At 49.9% G+C, this 22,269-nt stretch overlaps 1 protein-coding gene and 1 non-coding gene across 2 annotated transcripts; one reads left to right on the forward strand and one right to left on the reverse strand.

Annotated features, from left to right (window-relative positions):
* Positions 1 to 1,849: 1,849 nt before the first annotated feature.
* LOC115848485 (uncharacterized) lies at positions 1,850 to 14,764 on the forward strand. The gene is made up of 3 exons (XR_004037710.2): positions 1,850 to 2,049; positions 2,234 to 3,029; positions 5,267 to 14,764. It is a non-coding gene; the product is annotated as an uncharacterized protein (transcript).
* Positions 3,851 to 21,323, reverse strand: RPN1 (ribophorin I). The gene is made up of 10 exons (XM_030849252.3): positions 20,996 to 21,323; positions 18,085 to 18,149; positions 16,297 to 16,603; positions 12,677 to 12,886; positions 11,457 to 11,649; positions 10,265 to 10,364; positions 9,338 to 9,476; positions 8,978 to 9,097; positions 5,526 to 5,771; positions 3,851 to 4,414 (listed from the first exon to the last, which is right to left on the reverse strand). The coding sequence occupies exons 1-10, from the start codon at positions 21,290 to 21,292 to the stop codon at positions 4,232 to 4,234; spliced, it is 1,860 nt and encodes a 619-aa protein (XP_030705112.1). The 5' UTR covers positions 21,293 to 21,323; the 3' UTR covers positions 3,851 to 4,231.
* Between the last annotated feature and the right edge of the window lie 946 nt (positions 21,324 to 22,269).

Here is a 22,269-nt window from a genome sequence, read left to right on the forward strand (position 1 = left end):
GCTGCACCTCAGAGAGCAGTGCCGGTTGGTGTAAGGTAGGGGCCTCCCAGCCACCTGGGGAGTCGGGAAGGTCACCTGGGAGGCAAAGCTGGACGGGGTCTCCGCCGCTTTCCTCCACGGAGCTGGGGGGAGGCACGGCCAACTGCTCAGAGATCTCCCTTGAAATCCCCGTTCAGCCCTCAATCCCATCCAGTCCTGCTGTCCGGGACTCCTTCTCTTGACCAGCGCCTTCTCTCCTGGATCTGCGACCTTTCCCTCCCCATGACCTCCTTCCTTCCCTCCAGCATTGAAAGGGGCTCCTGTCTTTCTCATCTTAAAACATACCTTTCTGGATTTCACCTCCTGAAGGAAAGGCAAAAAGGGGGCTGGAGTCTGGGCTCCTCCCTCCCCACCATCCCCACCTGCAACTCCTCCAGGCCCTCTGACCACTCCTCTTAACTGTGTCCCATTCGGCCTGCTCTTCCCCACGGCCAATACCGTGGCCTTCTGTTCACTTCTGTTTCCCTGCAGTTGGTTCTGGGCCTGTCACAGTGACCATGGAACCAGCGACGGCAGGGACGATGGGAATGTAAACAGCTGGGTGGGGGGCACCACGAGGGCTCGGCCATGGGAGGGAGAGGACGCCCTTCCACTGGCTTAGGTCAGGCCCAGGCTGCAGGCTCCATCTTCCCTCCGTGTCACCTCCAGGCAGGTGACAGGTGGGTCCCCAGGTCCGGGTCCCGGTCCCCGGCCACTGGGCTCCGGTCTGGCCCCGCCGTCGGGGAAGCAGCCGGCGTAGTGAGGCCGCGGGCCGGGCGCGGGGGCCTTTCCTGTCTGGGCCGCGGCCCCAACCGCTGGCAGCGCTTCCGGCGGGGCTGCGGCCGGGCTGCACTATCAGCTCGGCGCCAGACGCCCGGCCAGGATACTTGTGGTGAAACTGTGAGGGCGCACTTGGCCCTCTGGGGTTTCTCCATGTCAGCCTCCAAGACAAATGGAGAGGGAGACTGACACACGGCCCTCTTCTTCAGCCACCTTTTCCTCCCTCTGACCCCCCGCGGCCGTGGGCAGCTCGAGGCCCATCCGTGGAGGAGGCAGGCTGGACGATGGGGCTGGACAGCGGGGCTGGAAAACGAGGTGGACAGCGGGGTCGGATGATGGGCTGGACGGCGGGGTCGGGTGATGGGCTGGACGGTGGGGTCGGGTGATGGGCTGGATAGCAGGCTGGCCTGGGTGCCTAGACCGCACGTGGCCCAGGAGCGCCCACTCCCCACTGTGGGCCCAGGGAGGAGGCTGGTCCTCGACCAGTGAACGTGTCTGTGTCTGGGGCACCTCGCCGTGCACCACGGGCCAGGCCAGTCCACCCTCGCCCCGGGCTTAGGAGGGGGAACCAGGCCCCGCTGGCCACTAGGGAATCCAGGACCAGGTAGGAACAGGGGGGCCCGCGCCCCAGAGCTGGGGATGCGCGGAGCTGGGGCAGCGGGCGCGCAGGCCTAGCCCGGGTCCCGCTGGGGTGATGGACGAGGCCCGGGCTCCTGCCGGCCCAGCGCAAGTCTGGTCCAGGCCGGGCAGCGACTCCCGGCTCCCGCCCCTAGGTGGCACCACCGCTAGAGCCCTCGGCTTCACCAGGGGTGCGGCCTTGCGCATGCGCGGCTCCCCTAGCCGCGTCTTCCCGGCGGGCCCTCCGCGCCTGCGCACCCGGCGCAGCCCGTGTAGTGTCGGCGGGTTTCCGGGAGTCGCGAGGGCGCCACGCAGCTTGCTCCCCGGCTTGCGCGCGGCCCGCCGGCCCAGCAGAGGGCGCCCGCCGGCACGACCCTCGGTTTCTAACCGCGGTTCTTCCCTTCCCTGCTCCGAAGTGAGGGATTTACCCGAACTAGGCGGGCGGGGAGGCTGGAGGAGAAGCTGCCTAACAGCCGGCCGAGGCGGCCCCCGCCCCAGGGGAGCCCGCCCTGCAGCCCGGGGCCGCGGCCGAGCGCAGCCCCGCCTGCGGCCTCGAGAGCGGAACCCGAGGACCCGGCGCGGCCAGAAGCTCTTCGGAGGAGCCAGCATTAAGGCCGAGGGAGCGGCCGCGAGGTACCGTCACCTGTTCCCTCCCGAGGGCTAACCGAACACCGCCCGTCGGTCTCCCAGGCTCCCCGAGACCACAGTGCCGGTGGGACCGCGAGTCGTGCAGCCCCGCTCTGGAGCGAGCGTCTTCCGTACCCTCCCCGCCCCCCGCCTCAAGCCCTTACACTGTCCTCCATCATTTCCTCTTCAGCCTCCCACTCCCACCGGACACTCCGCGACGGCAGTTAACACACCTGAACCCGTCCATCCTCAACCTGTCAGTTGCACCGGGAAGCCTCCCCGCGGTCCCGCGCCCGTCCCCACCGCCCAGCCACGCAGTTCTGCAGTCACCACCTCAACGACCCGCTCCGAAACCCCACAGCCTCCTCTTGGTAGACTCGAGACACACACTGCCCGAGTCCACGCGGTCCTGCGCTCCCTTGCCGCACCCGCGCAGCGTCGTGCTCCAGGCGGCCGCGGCACCCTGGGGCCCTAATACTCAGTCCTGCGTCTCCACCACCCCACACCCTTCCCCGGCAGTGGACCCGCAGCCTCCAGCTCGCCGTTTCCGCAGCCGTCTCCACGCCGAATATCCAGCTCCCACGGACGGTCCCACCGGGCGGCTCAGGCACACACACCCCCTCACCAGGTCTGAAACAGAATTCATCATCGTCTTCCTCAAAACTGGCCTCGTGCAGACTTCCCCACATTAGGTGAATGGCACAGCCATCCTGCCACCCTCCCCACCAAGATGGAAGGCACCAACTGGGTATCACACGCTGATTTGAACATCTAGCTGATAACACGAGGGTGAGCGTATCAGGAGAGACCTCTGCCTCATCAGGGCTGGTCCAGTGATCACGCGCGTTCCGACAGCGCTGGAAGATGTGGAGGACGGCTACAGGGTACCACAAGAGAGCACGACAGGATGGGTCCCAGAGGGCGTGGAAGGCTTCCCGGGGGCAGTACCTAAGCTGTTTCCTGAAGAACGAGCAGGACTTCACTAGGTGAGGCTAAGGCGTCCACCCTAGGCGGGGAGGAGAGTGGAGTGGAGGGAGTTGATCACTCAGCAGCCGATTCCCCCACATAAGTCTCTCCAGTCCATCCGTGTCCCTACATCACCACCCTGGCCCACGCCTTCATCTTCTGCCTGGGTTACAGCAGGCTGGCAGGCCTTCTCCCACATCTACTTATAGCCTTCAGTTCGTTTTCAGCCAAAATCAAAGCTAAGCGTGTCTCTCATACACGGCTCGGTCTTCCCTTGACTTTAGGGTCAAGCCAAAAGCCTGGGCCGACCTGTAAAGCCCTGTCTTGTCTGGGCTCTTCCAGCTCTGCAGCCCTGTGTCATACACTTTGTACCCCACTCTCTGGACTCCCTTCAGGTCCTCAAGCCCCAGGGCCTTGGCACATGCTATGCCACTTTCTCAGGGAAACTTTCCCCATCCAGTGCTCTCCTGTATTTACCATCAGAGGACCCTGTCCCTCTTCCTTACAGGGTTCTATCAGTTTGTGACTATGAGTCTGTGTTGATCACGTGACTGTTCTCCACAAGAGCCATCTCTGCCCTGCTCATTGTTTCCTTAGTGCCCAGAAGAGCCCGTGACACAAGCACTGTGACACCGCACCACTCTGTTCTGGGACCTTACCTAGGCCACTTTACCTTTGTGGCGTCAGTGTTCTAACATGTAAAATGTAACCAGTACTTGCCATGCAGACTTGCTCTCAGGAGCGAATCCATTATTTAATGGATAAAAAGCACTTGATAAAAGTACTATCCCCAAAGTTAAGAAATAAGTTATGAGAGGCGTTCAACAGAACAGAACAGATGTTCACCGTTCCAGCTTTATTTTCATTTGGTCACACATGCTTTAAAAAACATACACACACGCCTGTAAAATACCCAAACATCAGGAATTAGAAGGGCATAAAACAAGGGGCTTACAGGTGGAAAGAATATCCTAGGCTTCAGAACAAACAAAACCAACTCAAAAATTTCTTTGTTCAAAACACAAAAATATTTTGTTTTTAAAAACATTTAAGTTTTTTTGTTTTTTTTTTTTAAAGAACATTTTAGGGACAAAAACTTCTTGTATTGCCTGAGGCAGAGCCTGGCTTCTTTCTTCCTTGAAGGCCTTTTGCAAAATACAGAAGCCAGCATTTGCTGGCCTTGATGTTCACCACTCCCACCCTGCCCTCTGGAAGTGCAGGGCTACAGGGCATCCAGGATGTGGTCGATCTTGGTGACCAGCTCCTGTCGCTTTCCCGAGATGAGCTTCTCGTTCTCGATGTACGTGTCTTTCTTGAGCTTGCCAGCCACCAGCCGCTCGGCCTCCACTGCCGACTTCAGTACCAGCTCCTTGACCTGCGCGTCCAGTTTCTGCATTTCGCTCACCTGGCCGAGGCAAGAGCAGGGCAGGGCTCGAGTGTCCTCCGCGGCCCCGCCCCACAGACACCCCCCCCACCCCCCGCCGCCCAGGGCAGAAGGGCTGCTGTGGAGGGAGAGGCCAGCTTCACCCCCTGTAAGGCCTGTTCCCACAAGCTCTGGCCCCTGTGAGCCAGTCCCTTCACCACCCCCGGCCCCAGATGCGGAGAGACTGTACGGACCAAGTGTGGAAACACCGACACCCCCCGGCACAGTGCCGGACACGTGCAGGCACTCAGTGAACGTTCGTTCTCTTCCCTCCCACGGCCAAACTTGGCCAGGGATTTGGTCGGGCAGAGGGCCAACGGCCGCGGGCGGGCGACTCCTGTTATCACCAACTGGGTGTCAGGCTGAGGCCTTTTATAGCCACATTGATTCAACACTCAACAAACACTTGGGAGCCATGAAGCCAGGCACGACGCTACACTGGAAAACAGCAGTGACGACAGATGAGGCATCGCACCCTCAGGAGCTGACGCACGATAAATACTTAAGCACACGGATACGTGGTTTCACAGAGGGGTGCAGAGACGGAGCAGGAGTGGGTGGGGGCGTGTGGAGAGGGGCACCCCGGGGGCTTTCAGCCTCATTTACAGGCACCAAGAACTCATGCAGCACATCCTAGGCAGGGTTCCCAGCGCTTCACATGCACTAACTCATTTCACATGACCGCTGTGAGCTCAGTAAGGATTAACAGCTCCCCCATTTTAGAGATGAGGAAACTGAGGCACACAAGTTAGGTAACCTGCTCAGGTTCAGAAAGTCTGAATCAGAGCCTGGAGTCAAACCCACAATTCTAAGTCTGGGTGCTTCTCCCTGCAGCCCGAGCAATCTGGAGCCTTGTCCAGTCTGGCCTCCAGGAGAGGAAGCAGCTGCTCTCAACACCAGTGCTGTGGAGGCCAGCAGCACTTCCTCCAAATCCAGCTCACAACCAAGAGCCCAAATCTCGTTCCACCCCAAGGGTCGGCACCACGCGACGCGGCCATAACTGGGCGCACCCACCCCACAGGCCAGCGGCGAGCAAGGCCACGCTGGGCGAGGCAGGAAGGAGCCGGGTGACACGGCGACGGCAGGCACTTACTCTGTCGCACAGGTCGGAGCCCTCCGTCTTCAGCCTGGACTGCAGCAGCGCCACCTCAGAGGCCAAGGCCTTGTGCTCCGTTTCCAGGCTCTTCTTGCCACTGTTGAGGGTGGACACGTCCCGGGACTGTTTGTACCTATTGACTGTCTCATCAAAGTGACGGTAGAGACCTAGTCTCTTGTTGACCAGGGTCAAGACCTGCTCTGTGATGCAGGCCACCTTCATCCTGGCTTCTGCAGCCGGATCCTGGGGGAGAGACACCGTGTGTGATGACATCCAGCCCTGAGCCCACTGCGACCTTCTCCTCCCAAGGAGCACCCACCACTAGCACACAAACGAGAAAAGCCACCATCTTGGAAAGTCAGAGAATCACACTCTTGCCGACACTGACCCTGGAACGGTTCAGCAATGGGCAGGACAGGGGACAGGAAGATGAAGCAGACGTTCACATCCAAGTCCAGCAGGACAGACACACTGGTATAAAAGGGATGCTAATGCCAGGGTGCACCGTGAGAGGGGTATGAGGTGCTGAGGGAGGAGAAATTCCATCTCAGGCCGGGGAAGACTTCCAGGACGTGTTTCCAGGACCTAAAGGATGAAGCCCAAGCTCCTTAGCCAGCCAAGGCCCTTCAGACGCAGCCCCATGTACTCCCCAGAATCCCTAACCAGTGGGCTACTGCAGAAGCCCTAACCGGGCATGCTCAAAGGCTGACTCTGGCCTGCAGAAGGTCGATTTGGCCCACAATTAGTTTTTTTTTCCTCAGTAAATTATCAAAGCTTTAAAATAGAGATGTATACACAGGAAATCAGTTGAATAAACTATGACTTATCCATACAAGAGAGTCCTCTGCAGCTATAAAAAAATAACAAGGAAGAAAGCTCTCTATGAACTGATATGAGTGATTTTCAGGATACGTTAGTTAAGTGAGAAAAGCAGTGAAAAATAGGTATGCTGTTGCTACCTTTTGTGTACAAAAGAAGAAAATAAGAATTAAATATCTGCCTATTTTTGCAAAATAAACAAATCAGAAAGGCTACCTAGGGGACTGATGAAATTGTTCCCTACAAGGCAGGGTGGGACAGGGTGGAGGAAACCACACCATTTTCAAGTTCTCAATTTAGAACTTTGTTAGTGTTTTACGGTATCACAGCCAACATTAAATATTACCAATGATGGAGGAAGAAACCAGAATAAAATTCAAGCATCAATGAACCTAATACCTTTCAAATGAGTAACCAGGGAAAGAAGAACAGAGCAACTACCTTGGGATCACAGACTCTGACACTATGGTCTCAATCTAAAGACAAAAAGAGGGCTTCCCTAGTGGCACAGTGGTTGAGAATCCGCCTGCCAATGCAGGGGACATGGGTTCGATCCCCGATACCGGAAGATCCCGCATGCCACGGAGCAACTAAGCCCGTGCACCACAACTACTGAGCCCACACTCTAGAGCCTGCGAGCCACAACGACTGATCCCGTGTGCCACAACTACTGAAGCCCAGGAGCCTCGAGCCCGTGCTCCACAACAAGAGAAACCACCGCAACGAGAAGCCCACGCACCGCAACGAAGAGTAGCCCCCGCTCGCCGCAACTAGAGAAAGCCTGGACGCAGCAACGAAGACCCAATGCAGCCAAAAATAAATAAATAAATAAATTTATTTTAAAAAATAAAGACAAAAAGAACTGCCAAGAAACCTGGCGCTCTACTGGCAGGTTTGGTGTTTGTAGTGGTATGAGTGCAGCAACTGTGGAACTGTTTTGTTTTGTTTATAGACTTCAGCAAATAAACAAACACACTGATGTTGGGATCCAGGCAAAGAACCCTGTGGGGTTAGACTGGAATAACTCATATTTCAAATACCACATGTATTTATCTCCCGGCTCTGTCTGCTGAAAGGGCTGAGGAGCAGAGATGCTCCAAGAGCAGTGATCACAACCAGCTCCCAGATCATGGTCTCCAGGTACCATTCTGCACTGCAAGGAACCGGAGCTCCTCGGAGAAAGTACAAGATATGCCGGAAACGTACTGCTGCACGCTACAATAAGGAAGTGCACAAAAATACGATGTAGACGGAAAGACAGTCAAACCTGGGACACTTGAGCATCAAAAGGAACGGCACAGTGGACAGTAATCCAGTAAAATAACACATGAATCCAAACGAATAATGAACCAACCAACCAACAAGAAAAGCTTTTCCTTATAGTAGAAAACCACCTAGTAAGGTAAAAGGCACCATAGTTTTTCAGCCACCACAACTATCAGATTCAGATAAGAATTAGTAATAAATACTGTAACTAATGGGTGAATATATATGATATTTATGTAGCCTCAAACAGATTATGTATTAATTGCAAAGAAAAATAGTAACATTACAGTGAATAAACCAAGAAAGGCACCAACTCAACCAAGGAGAGTCAGTATCACCAACCCCGGACCAAATGACATCAGGTACCTCCCGACGTGATGCACTGCAGACACAGCACCACTTCATAATGTTCTTGCCAAAAATGCATAATCTGCATTTTCAAGGAGAAACATAAGAAACCTAACGTACACACAAGGCCGAGGAATGTCCCAGATTAAAGCAGACTAAGGAAATATGACAACTAAATGCAATGCATCATCAACTGAATTCTGAAGTATGAAAAAGAATGGCTATAGAAGTTACCCTTGGGGCGATCAGCAAAATTTGAGCCTGGACTGGGTGCTGGTTGTTATTAGAGCAACGTCACATTCCGGACTTTGAGCATCGTGCTCTGGCTCTATGAAACGGGGCCCTTGGGGTCAGGCTGTGCACACGCCTAAGTATTCAAGGGAGGCGGGCAACTTAAACGGCTCAGGAAGAGTACATACGACAGGCCAAATGTTAACCACTCCGTCCAGGTGAAGAGTGCACAAGAGTTCGTTTTACTATTCTTGTAAAATGTCTAAATGCAGAAATATTTTAAAACTCGGGATTTTTAAAATTAATATAGCTTAGGAAATGGGGATATGTCACAGTAAAACCTAGACTCAGCCCTTCTGCGTGACAAGGTGAGCAGCTGCCCTGGTGGCACCCCTACCCCAGGGCAGCCTCGCTGGTCTACGGAACCAGCCAGACCAACGTCCTTGCTCATTCGTACCAACTGCCACCCACAGGCCCCAGCAAAAGCCTGCCATGCTGTCCCACAAGCTGCTCCCTGAGGCAAAGGCCCCGCCCCACCTCTTCTGCCAGTCACTTCCCCGCGAGCCTTTCTGGGCACACGCTCTGCCCACTGCCTCTCCCCACGGAACTGGCCGCCAGCAGCAACCTGTCTCCTTCAACAGTGCATGTCCGTGACCACAGCAACAAAAGGAGGGGTCTCTAGGGTAACGGTCAGCTGAGGCCACGAGCAGGCAGAGGTGTATGTCGCGCGGCCGGGCGCTGGGAAAGCGAGTCAAGCACGCACTGCAGACGGCCGAGTTGGGTACCTTTGTGATGGAGAAGTCCAGCCTGACGTAGACGATGACGGTGAAGAACAGGACGTAGAAGGCAGCCACCACCAGCAGGGGCTCCTGCAGCATGAGCACCTTGTTGAAGGTGTAGTGTACCTGGGGGGAGCCAGGAACACATGCTGACACACGGGTCCACCCGGACTCAGAAACCTGGGGGCGAAGGGGCCTCGCCAGGCCTACAACTGTCCGGGCTGCCCCCGCCATGTGCCCCACCCCCGCCCCCAGAGGCGGCTGTGCCCAAACCACTCCAGGCAAGGAGGAGAGGATGGCAAGTCCCTGACCCTGCAGCCACTGTCCAGGGAGGAGGCCTGGGAGGCAGGGCTGTGGAGCGCATACCACCATGTCCTGAATGTGCTGCTCCACCAGGTTTTTCTTGTGGGCCACGATCACGGGGCGGCCAAACGTGTCCAGGTAGGTGTAGTGCAGCTCATCAGGGGCTCGGCTGATCTCATAGGGACTGTCCACTTGGATGTTTCTAGATGCCAATGGGAGGAAACTGAGCCTCACACAAACTGCACTGACCAACTAGGTTCCCAGTGAGGATCCAAGGCCCAAGGGGTCTTCCAGGGTCACGAGTTCTACTCCACTCTCCTCCCCTCCCATCACAGGGAACACCCAACCCCCTGAGACCGCGGACCCACTGTCAGAAAGCCCTGAGCATGAGAATGTTTTGTCGCCCATGCCAAGGGCAGGGGGCCCTGTGAGTGTCAGCTGGTTTCTGCCAAGTGGACCCTAGAGACGCTGTGGCTCTGTCCTTTCCCAAGCCTGGTTCTTCACCTTAGGCCAACATTTGATGAGATCCCTTACCCTTCCAGATTCCTTCCTTTCTGCTTAAACTGGCCAAAGACAGCTCCCTCTGTTTATAACCATGGAACCTGATATACCATCTGAGACCACCCTCCCCCCCACCTTCTGAACCTGGTGTGACACGCCCAGGACAAGACAAAGCCCTCTCCACTATCCCTCCCCTTCCTAGGAGCACAGCCCAAGGCCACCCAGCTGCCTCAACTTTGCAGTTCTTTCCTTTTGCCAGTCACCTCATCGGACTCAGGCCATCACTCTGGCCTGCTATGAATCCCGCCCCTGTCACAGAAAGGGCTGTGTTGGGATAGCTCATAAGTGCATCTTGTGCCCTCACTGAGTCAAATGTCTCAGTTTAAACTCCACCAGAAGCCCCTCCTCTGCGCCCTAGAACCCAACGTCCCACTGAGGTGCCAAGAGGGCACCACCAGGAAGGGAGACAGGAAGGGAGGTCAGACTCACTTGGCCCCTTCTGGCAGGATGATTTTCACAGTCAGAGAGTCTATCACTTGTTCATCAAACACGTGGTCCACAAGCCTCATCTTCAATGCATACTGGTCTCCTGGAGGGTCAAGCAGACATAGCTGTGACTGGTTTTGTGCGTGTCTTTCTCCTAAGTAAAGTACTAGAATCTAGGCCCTGAACGTCACAAAAGGAGACACCAGCCACCACCGACTGTGTGCCTTCAATGAAAGAACACATCAGCTGAGTCTTGCTGAAAGGATCGACCTGAGTCTGATCAGGCTCCAGAGACAGCTGTGCTAGACAGCTGGGCTAGAAATACGGAAGACAGAGGAATGTGCTGCCCTGCACTCTGACCCGCAATCAGCAAAATCCAGACCATGGGCTACACTACAAATAAGGTCAACTTCTTCAACAGCTAAACCATGAGGAAAACAGATGGAGGAGGAAACTGTGGATTACTAGAGGCTGACAAGACAAATCAACTTTTTTGAAAAACGCAGAACTGGAGTATCTAGAGACATACAAGTGGGTGATAGAACGATGAAGAAATTCAAGAGAGTGTCTCCCAAAAGCCAGGACGGTGATCGCTGTTGTGGGGAAAAGAGGAGGTACGTGAGGGCCTTCTGAGCGGCTGGCCAATTCCACTTCCTTGACCTGAGTGATGGTTACAAGGTGCTCCTCTTATAATTTACCGAACTTTACATTTGTATGATTTACTAGATTTTATTTTGCATTAAAAAGGTTTTAAAAAGAAAGACTTGGAAATATGACAAAATGTTTATAATCAATAGTTCTGGGTGCTTGTGTAAAAATGTTTATTATTCTCTGAATTTTTTATTTTTTAAATATTTCAAATTTAAAGAATTTAAGCAGTTCCTTCTTATGCTAGAACTGGGGGTAAGAAGCAGCTTTTTACTGTCCTATGTGAATTGATTACCATACGCAGGTATCATTTTTACAACAGTAATTTTTACTCACCCATGAAAAGTTGTTGCTGATATCCCAGCCTTCCTAAGAATGACAAGAGAATACCCTCTCCCCATCTAAAAGGACTGGCAATTATCTCACACACACACACACACACACACACACACACACACACACACGACACAACACAAAACAAACCCACAGGAAATTAAAGAAAAAGACAGTCTTCCCCTTTTCAACTCCCCAACAATTGAAAACTGACCCAAATTATAGAGGTACTCATAGCTTGGGAGGTTGTAGCCGACGATGTAATGGGTCTTCCACCCGCCGAAAAGAGGAAAGCGAGGCCGGATTTCCATCTCTACGGAGTCATCCAAAATAAGAAGGTGGCTGGTGGAAACATTGCCAATCTCATCCCGATAATAAACATCCTGTGCAGCAGCAGGAAGGATGGTCTGCAAGAGAGTGAGCATGCCTTCTGAAGACTCCAGAAACCGACGCAGAGGAAGTGATCCTAAGTCCAGAAGAGACTTCCTGCACCAAGCTCTTCACCACATCACTGCTTAATAGTCTCCAAACTGTGAACAACCTGAGCAAAGTCTAACTTCCCCCCAAAGGCTCCAGAATATCTAGATACCTCATCTGCTTCTCAATCAGCGTCAGTAAATAGCCAAACTCTTCTAAACAGTAAGTAACAGACTCATAAATACCTTTGCAGATGCTAAAGACTTAATACAAAGGTAAAAATAATCTAAGTTATTTTGCAGGCGAGCAAACTAAAGACGGAGGAAATCACATGAAATCGCTAGGTGGTTTATGGTTTACTTATGAAAGGGGTTTCTCCACCTAATATTTTTAACTAATTTTTTAAAATCTTTACTTATTTTTAATTATTTATTTCCAAATCTGTAAGCAAATTTTGATAATTGAGAGGAAAATGTAATGCCTCTGTTTGCACAGTGAGCGCTTCTGTAATACTTAAGTACGTGAAAATGCTTCTAGGATTTCATTTATAAGACAGAAAAAGATACAAAACTGTATATGCAAACTGTATATGCAATATGATCAAATGTTTTTTAAACACAGCATTATAAAAGAAAAAGGAAATATATAAAAGTGTGTCAGAAAGCCTAGTGCCTGGGTTTGTTTTTCCTTTTTCCATTATTCAAATTTTCTTTAAAAAACATGACCTACTTATATAAATGGGGGCTTTTTTTTTTGGCCTTGATGCTAGTTCCCCAACCAGGGATTGAACCTGGGCCACAGCAGTGAAAATGCCAAGTTCTAACCACTGGGCCGACAGGGAACTCCTGGAGGCAATTTTTTTTTTTTAACATTCTGTTGGTTCTAACACCGTCACTCAACTACCTGAACACCAGTCAATCCCAACGACTGTCCATAATTAGCTACTTTCAAAAAGCAAAAGAAAGGACAGATGTGATAGTCATACTTTCCCCAATGTCCAAGTCCAACAGTCCATACCTTAAAAGAACGGATGGAGGAGACTCCACTATCTGGCTGTCTCTGGTAATCATAGCGCGAAAAAGGCCCCTTCAGCACAGCCCCTGTGTGCTTCAGGTCCACGTTTTCCTCCACAGCAATGTTACCCCAGTGGGAGACCTCGATGACTCGGGTCATGCTGGTGATGGTCAGGAAAGGGCTGTTGTTCTCAGAATGTACTTTAAAAGTGTCCTGGAGAGGAAGGAAACAAGCAGCTCAAAGTTTGGTGACAGAGGAATCAACACTAACTTAAAGCAAATTGATTGGAAACAATTAGTACCAGGACGGTTAAACTGTGACACATCTAATGTATGCAACAGAATGGTTAAATTGTGCTGTCTCTAACGTAACGACATGGAAATATTCACGATATATTATTAATTGGAAAGACAGAATACACAAAGCTGTTTTAGGTTCCAACATAAACATCATTTGTTTTACAAACAAAATTGTCTATACTTATTATTTTATAGCGACTATGTGAGAAAAAGAGAACAGAACCTGAACTGAGATACATGAGAATCTCAACACAGATAGGAAACAGAATTACAGATTATTTCTACTTTCTCCTTGTAGTTTTTATTTTCCAAATTTCTGCAAATGAGCTTTTTAAATTGATTTTTTAAAGCAATTTTTACAGTTTTAAAATAAAATAAAATCTTAAGCTGTAAATAAAGAAAAACTGTAACTAGGAAATAAATATAAGATCTAACAGAGAAGACATAACCTCTCACCAGTGAGCTAACAAATAACTCATAACTGAGGGAGACACGTAGCATTACTGGATTGTTCTAACCTGAAGAAAAGTCATCTAGAAAAGTTCACAGAAGAGACTTTTTAAGATAACGTTTATGGAGTTGACATGTATGTATGTATCAGGCACTCTTTATGAGCTCTGAATAAGCACATAATTTCATTTAATCCTCAAAACATCACAACGAAGTAATTACTACTTATCCCCAATTTTACAAATAAAAAACCCAGAGGCCCAGCAGTTAGTATTAAGAAATCTTTCTGGTCACAGATACAGATTGGTGGTTGCCAGAGGCATGGGTGGGAGAAATGGGTGAACTGTTTTGTTTCTTTTTAATTTAAATAAACTGAATAACAAAATTTTTTAAAAGTAAAATTACAAAAAGACCAGAAAAACATCAAATTAAAAAGCTTTTGTACAGCTAAGGAAACTACCAACAAAACGAAAAGGTTGCCTACTGAATGGAAGAAGATATTTGCAAATGATACAGCCAATAGGGGATTAACATCCAAACTGTACAAAGAACTCCTACAACCTGACATCAAAAAACAAAGGACCCAATTTACAAATGGGCAGAGGATCTGAACAGACATTTTTCCAAGGAAGATATTCAGAGAGCCAACAGACAAATGAGAAGATGCTCAACATCACGCATCATCAGGCAAAGGCAAATCAAAACCACAATGAGGTACTATCACTTCACGTCTGTCAGAACGGCTATCATCAAAAGATAATAAATAACAAGTGTTAGTGAGGATGTAGAGAAAAAGGAAACCTCATGCACTGTTGCTGGGAATGTAAACTGGGGCAGCCACAACAGAAAACAGTATGGAGATTCCTTAAAAAATTAAAAAAACAACTACCATATGACCCAGCAATTCTACTCCTGGGTATTTATCCAAACAAAATGAAAAACACTCATTAGAAAAGTTATATGCACCTCAAAGTTCATAGCAGCATCATTTACAACAGCCAAGATACAGAAGCAACCTAAGTGCCCATCAATAGATGAATGGATAAAGAAGATGTGAGATACACACACACACACACACACACACACACACACACAGTGGAACACTACTCAGTCATAAAAAAGAATGGAATCTTGCCATTTGTGACAACATGGATGGATCTAGAGGGTACTATGCTAAATGAAGTAAATCAGAAAAAGACAAATACTGTATGATTTCACTTATATGTGGAATCTAGAAAACAAATGAACAAAATAGAAACAGAGTTACAGATATAGAGAACAAACAGGTGGTTGCCAGAGGGGAGAGGGGGGTCAGGGAGGGAGAGAAATAGGTGAGGCACATTAAGAGGTACAACCTTCCAGTTGCAAAATAAATGAGACAAGTATGAAATGTACAGCGTGGCGAAGTCAATAACTACGTAATATCTTTGTATGGTGACATATCCTAACTGCACTTACGGTGGCGATCGTTTTGAAATGTACAGAAATACTGAATCAATATATTGTATAACAGGAACTAACATAGTGTTGTAGGTCAATTACACTTCGAAAACCAAAAACCAAACAAACAAACTCATAGAGAAAGAGATCAGATTTGTGGCCCCGAGAGGCAGAGGCAGGACGGAGGGAGAATTGGAGGAAGGTGGTCAAAAGGTCCAAACTTCCAGCTGTAACATAAATAAGCACTAGGGAAGTGACATACAACGTGATAAATATAATTAGCACTGCTGTACATTCCATATGAAAGCTAAGAGAGTAAATCCTAAGAGTTCTTATCACAGGAAAAATTTTTTTTCTATTTCCTTAACTTTTTTTTATTTTAATTTCACGGCCCCTCGTTCCATATAATTTATATATGAAGCACCCAAAACTGGAGCCGAGGCCTGAACAGTGTCTATTTCTTTAATTTTGTATCTGTATGAGATGATGCACGTGCACTAGCTCCTGCGATCATCACTTCATGATATAAGTCAAATCACGACGCTGTACACCTTGAACTTACTCAGGGCTGTATGTCAATTTAATCTCCTTAAAAATGGAAGAAAAAGAAAAAATTAAAGGCCAAAAGAACCAGAAAAACACCTTTCTTTCCCAAAAGTCCAAGAAGTAGACAAGATAAGGTTATTTTGTTTTGCTATTTTATTATAATTGTAGTTAACAGCATTTAATGCCAATACCGGCACGGCTATGGGGAAACTGGCAGTTCTATAGTGCTGGTGCCGTAATACACTGGCTAAATTTTCTGAAAAAGCATTTGGCAGTACAGCAAGAGATTTTTAAATGTTTATATGCTTTGATTTGAAAACTTGTACTTCAAAAACTCTATCCTGAGAGTACAGAGCAAAGAAAAGATAGAGAAAGGACGGCTGAAGCATTGTAGCAATAGCCTGACAACCACTGAATCTCAGCGACAGATGGCTGTCCGTTTACGATACTCTATACTTCCGTGTGTTTGAAACGTCCCATAATAACAACATCTTTTTTACGCCTTCATCACTCCCTCTGCCTTTAAGGCTCACGCCCTAGGCTCAGCAACACCACCAGCAGCTAACGCCAGCCACCAGGGCCAGCACAGCTCAGGTTTTCCCATCCCCGCGCCTTTGTCCCCCCATCGCCTCTGCCCAGAATGCCTGGTTTCCTGCTCCCCCAACTCCCACCTCCTTTAGAAAGCCCTCCTCAAGCCCCAGCCTCTATCTGAACTCCCAGAATGAGGACAGTGAGCCCCATGGAGTCACTTCTCGGCAGGTTAAAACTCTGGGGATGATCTGACATGGTGCTTTGGATTCCCACCCAAGCCCCTCAACGCGTAGTCACCCCCGCAGGAGATATGTCCCTGAAGCAGACAGGGGTGGCCTGGACTCCACAAGGGCCCACCTGACTATAGGCAGGGACATCGCGGAAAGGTCCGTAATCCAGGAGGTCCTCGGAGCGCGTGGGGTTCCCCAACTTGGTGTAGCTCTCCACGTTTCGGGAGGCGAGTTTCACACGCATGGTTTGTGTCTTGGTCGGGTAGGGAGAGTAGAAATAATGGTTCCCCTCAAACACCACAAACTGTTTCTCCGACTGGGTGATCTGGGTTGGATATGGCTGAAGCACATGGGTATAAACGGCTTCCACAATGACTGAAACCTTGGCCCCGGGATCAAGAGCGACTGGGAGCTTGACGGTGAAGAATCTCCCGCTGGAGCAGGGATGAGGAGAAACAATTAAGAGAGACCAAGAAACTGAAAAGAGTACAGCAGCTTAAAATCACAGCAAAATTTTGTACCAAGATAAAAGCAGTTACTTCTAAGAGATCACCTTCAACCTATTAATTTAAGCCTTTTTAAAAATTTATTTATTTGGCGTTTATTTATTTATTTTATTTATTTTATGTTTGGCTGGGTTGGGTCTTTGTTGCTGCACGCGGGCTTTCTCTAGTTGCAGCGAGCGGGGGCTACTCTTCGTTGCGGTGTGCAGGCTTCTCATTGCGGTGGCTTCTCTTGTTGCGGAGCACGGGCTCTAGGCGCGCGGGCTTCAGTAGTTGTGGTGCACGGGCTCAGTAGTTGTGGCTTGCGGGCTCAGTAGTTGTGGCGCACGGGCTTAGTTGCTCCACAGCATGTGGTATCTTCCCGGACCAGGGCTTGAACCCTTGTGTCCCCTGCATTGGCAGGCGGATTCTTAACTGCTGCGCCACCAGGGAAGTCCCTTCCTGCTTTTTAACGTGTGTTTGAAAACTATCCTTAGTAAAGTGTTTTAAAATAAAAAACAAGTGCCAGGCCCCCTGCTAGGTACTGAGGTTAGAGCAGAGAAGGCGGCAAGTTCAAACCCAGGCTTCATGTTCAAAGAGCTCAGTCTACCTCCTGTGAAAAAGCATCACTGTTGGGTTTCCCTGGTGGCACAGTGGTTGAGAGTCCGCCTGCCAACACAAGAGACACGGGTTCGAGCCCTGGTCCGGGAAGATCCCACATGCCGCGGAGTAACTAAGCCTGTGTGCCACAACTACTCAGCCTGCGCTCTAGAGCCCGCGTGCCACAACTACTGAAGCCCGTGCACCCTAGAGCCTGCGCTCCGCAACAAGGGAAGCCACCGCAATGAGAAGCCCGCGCACCACGACGAAGAGCAGCCCCCGCTTACCGCAACTAGAGAAAGCCCGCGCAGCAACAAAGACCCAACGCAGCCAAAATTTTTTAAAAATAAAAAAATAATAATAAAATAAAATAAAAGGCATCACTTTCAGTGCCGTGAAGGCTGGCGAGGAGGTGTGGTAAGGCTGTCTACCCCTTGGAAACAGGACGGTAGCCAAGCAGCGATGGGAAGGTGTCTGCTGAGGCAAACAGCCCGCAGGTCCCACCCACCGGTTTCCCATCTGTTGGCTGGGGATCCCTACCCCCATAGATTAGAGACCTGATGTGGCATGGAAGTAACTACTTTCCTGTTGTGAAACACACTGCCACTCTCAGGGGAGTCCAGTTTCAGCACGAGGAGTCAGAAAAGACATCATAAACGGGTCCAGAATGCAGGGAGCCTGTCGCCTGCTACCACACACTCTACTAACTGAGACAGCCTCTAACATGCTGGGCCCATTCTAAGCGACTCTCCTAGTTATGATTCCAGCCCTGATGTGATAACCTACAACCAGACAAGGCAAGACAGACACAGATATGCTGACCGTTACCTTACCTTTTACCCTTAATTTTGGTTTCTCGTACTTCCAGATTGTTCTCTTCCTCATCCTCTCCCTTCACCTGTAAAAGGACAAAGGAAGTTATTCTTTTTTGTCTTTTAGTCTCTGAATTTTGAGTCAACAATTAACTAACTGCCGCAGGAGTCCACATTAAAACATTCAAACCACCAGAACTTTGCTGGTTTCAGTAACAATTTTTCAAGTGAAATACAAGAACTGTCAAAAGACCTACTTTTGCACTGAATAAGCTGTATGATATGCTCTAGAAAATCATATTTTCCTGAATGATCAAATACACACATACAAATTAAAATTACGCTTCCAAACACAGTTTACACTTCCAAATAGAAAGGCCAGAAAGGTTTCTTTCTGGACGTTTTCTTTTTCATTTACATTCCAATATGGCTATGCATAGAAAAAGTCCCAGTATTGTTTATTACTTTTATTTTTTCATTTTTTATTTTGGCTGCGTTGGCTCTTCGTTGCTGCGCAAGGGCTTTCTCTAGTTGTGGCGAGCAGGGGCTACTCTTCGTTGCAGCGTGCGGGCTTCTCATTGCAGTGGCTTCTCTTGCTGCGGCACACAGGCCCCAGAGTGTGCGGTGCGGGCTTCAGTAGTTGCGGCGCATGGGCTCAGTAGTTGTGGCTCAAGGACTGTAGAGCGCAGGCTCAGTAGTTGTGGCACACGAGCTTAGTTGCTCCGCAACATGTGGGATATTCCTGGACCAGGGCTTGAACCCGTGTCCCCTGCACTGGCAGGTGGATTCTTAACCACTGCACTACCAGGGAAGTCCCTATTTACTGTTGTAGAAGAAAAGTCTCATGCATAACCAAAACTGATTTTAGTTGCGCAAAAGAAGTTAACAGCGGCAAAAGCAATGGCTACTGTGTGGCACACTCTTTTATTCTTATCCTTCGTTGCAACCAGCTGTGCAACCAGGAAAAGGATGCCAACTCCGGCAGGCTGCAGGGTCTTTCTGAGAAAGAGCAGGCATCTTGAATGAGACTGTGGAACAGATTCTAAGGGAAAAACTTACACACACAGCACTGATCTCTTTGCCAACCCAACCTCCACCAAAAGAAAAAAAATTTAAGACCACCTTTTAAGACTGGACCAGTGATTCCCAATCGGGTATACAAAGCTATAATGAGAAAGCTATTTGTCATATTTCAAAAAGCCTAAAAGTTATCATACAATCATCCTCAACAAAGGTGTACAGCCTAATAAAAACAACAAATTTCACTACTTTTACTAGAATCCTATCACAGTGGGAACATTCTAGTATACTTGTGCTTATCAGGAACTCTCATTGTTCAGTTATATGTTGATTTGTCTTAAGAAATATTTATTATCACTTCTAAATATTTACTAGATTCAATGTGTAATCTAATAAAAGGTTAGAGAAACAAAATATTTCAAATATAGGATCCAAATGAAAGCAAAAATAGTAAGATAAGTCTTTGGTAGTAAAAAGACAAGGAACCACTGGCTCCTAGTCGATAATCATCCCGGCCTCCTCTACCAGTTCCTAAACTTCTACATGTAGTGTTGAAGATAATTCACTGAAACAGTTTCTAGCAACCTCACCAAAGCCTCCCAGTCAGTTGTTGGAAAATACACATCTCTTGGTTAAGTTTATCATCCAGTTACGTTTTCCATTGGGATAGGGGTACAAGGGAGCACATACACCCGTTTGACTCATCTCGCTCTTGGACCACAAATCACAAAATGGTTCTGAATAAACCTGGTGATGGGACTACAGGTTTTATACCCCAACAGAACCCTACCTCACACCATCTAGGCCACAAGAGGCAATGTCGTACACTGAAGAACACACACACACACACAAAGCGTGAAAGAAACTAACCTGACTCTTTATTCTAAGACATCATGTAGGTTAAACAACTTAACCTCCCAGACTGCAGTCCTCACCAGCAGTAACAGTACACCTCGAAGGGCTCTTATGAGAGTTAAATGAGAATGTACTTAAAATACCTACCACAATACCCGACACAAGGTAAATTCTCAGTTAGGACACCAGTTAAGCGCTCTCCGGCATGATGGCCAGATAGCTTCTGCTGTCGTCTTGTTATACTGTGGCAACCTCACTAAATGACAACTTGCTTTTATAAAAGAATGGGATTTAACATTCAGAACATTCAAATGAAGTTTTAATCCATCCTTCCACAAACCTTTAAGTAAAACTGCGTGTTTCATCATGGACAAAGCATGATAAGGGAACAGGAGTCATTTCGGAAGCATGATCTCCATAAAGGTAACTTTATAGCTCCAAATTCAGCAGTCAGGTACGCCAAGAAGAAATACGACACTGGAATGACTATTCTCCAAACCAATAACTGGGTAATCACTTAATGGATGCTGTTTAAGGAAAACAGTAATAGAAGGCAAACCTCTGTATACGTATATTCCCTCTATTCCCAAAGCCAACACTGCTTCCTTGAGAGGCATAAAAATGACCACTGAAATGCATGGAAGAACAGAAGCAAAGTTGGGAGGCATTTACTGCGTTACTGTAAGAATGAGAACCGGTCGGGGCGAGGGAGAGAACTGGACTTTCCCTTTCTGTACTGTATTACTTGCACGAGTTTTTAAACTAACTTTAAGGAAAAGGAAATTTTTTGAAGCCGCCGTTCGCAACCGTAAGAAGTGCGTTATATTAACAACGGTTTCAAACGATTCCAAACTTGGAAGCAGGGGAGCTGCTCCATTTGCGATCGCACTGGACGGAGCCCAGCTCCCTGGCGAACCCGCGCTCCGGCCGCACCACCGCGCGGCGCCCCCGCAGGCCACGGGCCCAGCCGCCTGCGCCGCCGGCCGGGGCTGACGTGTCCGGGGCGGGGACGGGCGCCGGTCCTCCCGGCCGGCCCGTGTCCCCGGGCCCAGCTCACCTGCACGCCGAGGTACGCCAGCCGCGCCTCCAGCTCGGGCTCCAGAGCCAGTAGGAAGGAGGCGACGCGGGGCGAGGAGCTACCGCCCGCGTGCGCCAGGACCACCTCGGCCGTCACCTTGGCCAAGTGGCTGCTCAGGTCCACAGTGCGCTTCACGTCCTCGTTGATCAGCGGCGGCGCCTCCGCGGAGGCGCGGCCCGGCGCCGGAGCCCAGGCCCAGATCAGCAGCAGCAGCGGCAGCAGGCGAGCTGCGGGCGCCTCCATGGCCGTGACTGAGCTAGGCCGCGGGTGGCCCATCTGCGCGCTTACCCCGTGTCCGCCACGGCGCAGCCGCCCATTGGGCCCGCTGGCGCCCCAAGATGGCGGCGCCCAGGGGCGAGGACCCCGTCTCCATGGTAACGGGCGGCCCGCCGGGCGCCTGCTTGCGTGCACTGGCCGGTCTCAGGTCCCTGGAAGGCGCCCTGGTCTCCCCACCGCTCTCCCACAGAGGTAACACTGACAAAGATAAAGGAGGAGCACAGACTGCGTCTGTCCACAAGAAGTGCTGATGATGAGTGAACGGTATGTTACTTTTTAGCTTAAAAAGTACTGCCCCCAAATTCTCCGTTAAACATGAAGCCATTTTCATTCTCTTTATTAATTCATCCTTTCACTCCCTCAAGAAACATTTATTGAGCTTTAAGTTGCATACCCATCCGAAAGAGAGGCAGTAAGACATCCTTTTAACAGGGAACATACTTTTGATGTGGAAGAATGAGAGGGAAGATGTCTTGTAGACGGTGAGCAGTCTGGGCCACAGAACTCCACAATCCTTTTGAGGAACTTGCATTAGTTCCGTCTGGGGGAACGAGACCCAATCTAGGCCAGACTACTCGCTCTCCCAGAAGCTGGAATCTGAAGGCAGCAACTACACCTGAAAACTGCAGAACTGATTCATGTGCGCTGGGCGGCCTGCAGAGCTGGCCAGGGTCCCGCTCTGATCCCCAGCTTCTCCGTGTCTGCTTCTTCAACGCCTCCCACTCTGGAAGCACAGGCTCTTCTCAAAAATAGAGGAGGGGGCTTCCCTGGTGGCGCAGTGGTTGAGAGTCCGCCTGCCGATGCAGGGGACACGGGTTCGTGCCCCAGTCCGGGAAGATCCCACATGCCGCGGGGCAGCTGGGCCCGTGAGCCATGGCCGCTGAGCCTCTGTGTCTGGAGCCTGTGCTCCGCAGCGGGAGAGGCCACAACAGTGAGAGGCCTGCGTACCGCAAAAAAAAAAAAAAAAAAGGAGGAAG

Source organism: Globicephala melas, chromosome 11 (genome assembly GCF_963455315.2).
Source record: "Globicephala melas chromosome 11, mGloMel1.2, whole genome shotgun sequence".
Lineage (NCBI taxonomy): Eukaryota > Metazoa > Chordata > Mammalia > Artiodactyla > Delphinidae > Globicephala > Globicephala melas.

Coding starts and splice junctions, on each gene's coding strand:
- RPN1 (XM_030849252.3), bottom strand. CDS start 21,292: ATGGGCCACCCGCGGCCTAGCTCAGTCACGGCCATGGAGGCGCCCGCA. Junction 18,150..20,995: donor TGGCGTACCTCGGCGTGCAG/GTGAGCTGGGCC, acceptor GTCCTTTTACAG/GTGAAGGGAGAGGATGAGGA. Junction 9,098..9,337: donor AGCACATTCAGGACATGGTG/GTATGCGCTCCA, acceptor GGCTCCCCCCAG/GTACACTACACCTTCAACAA.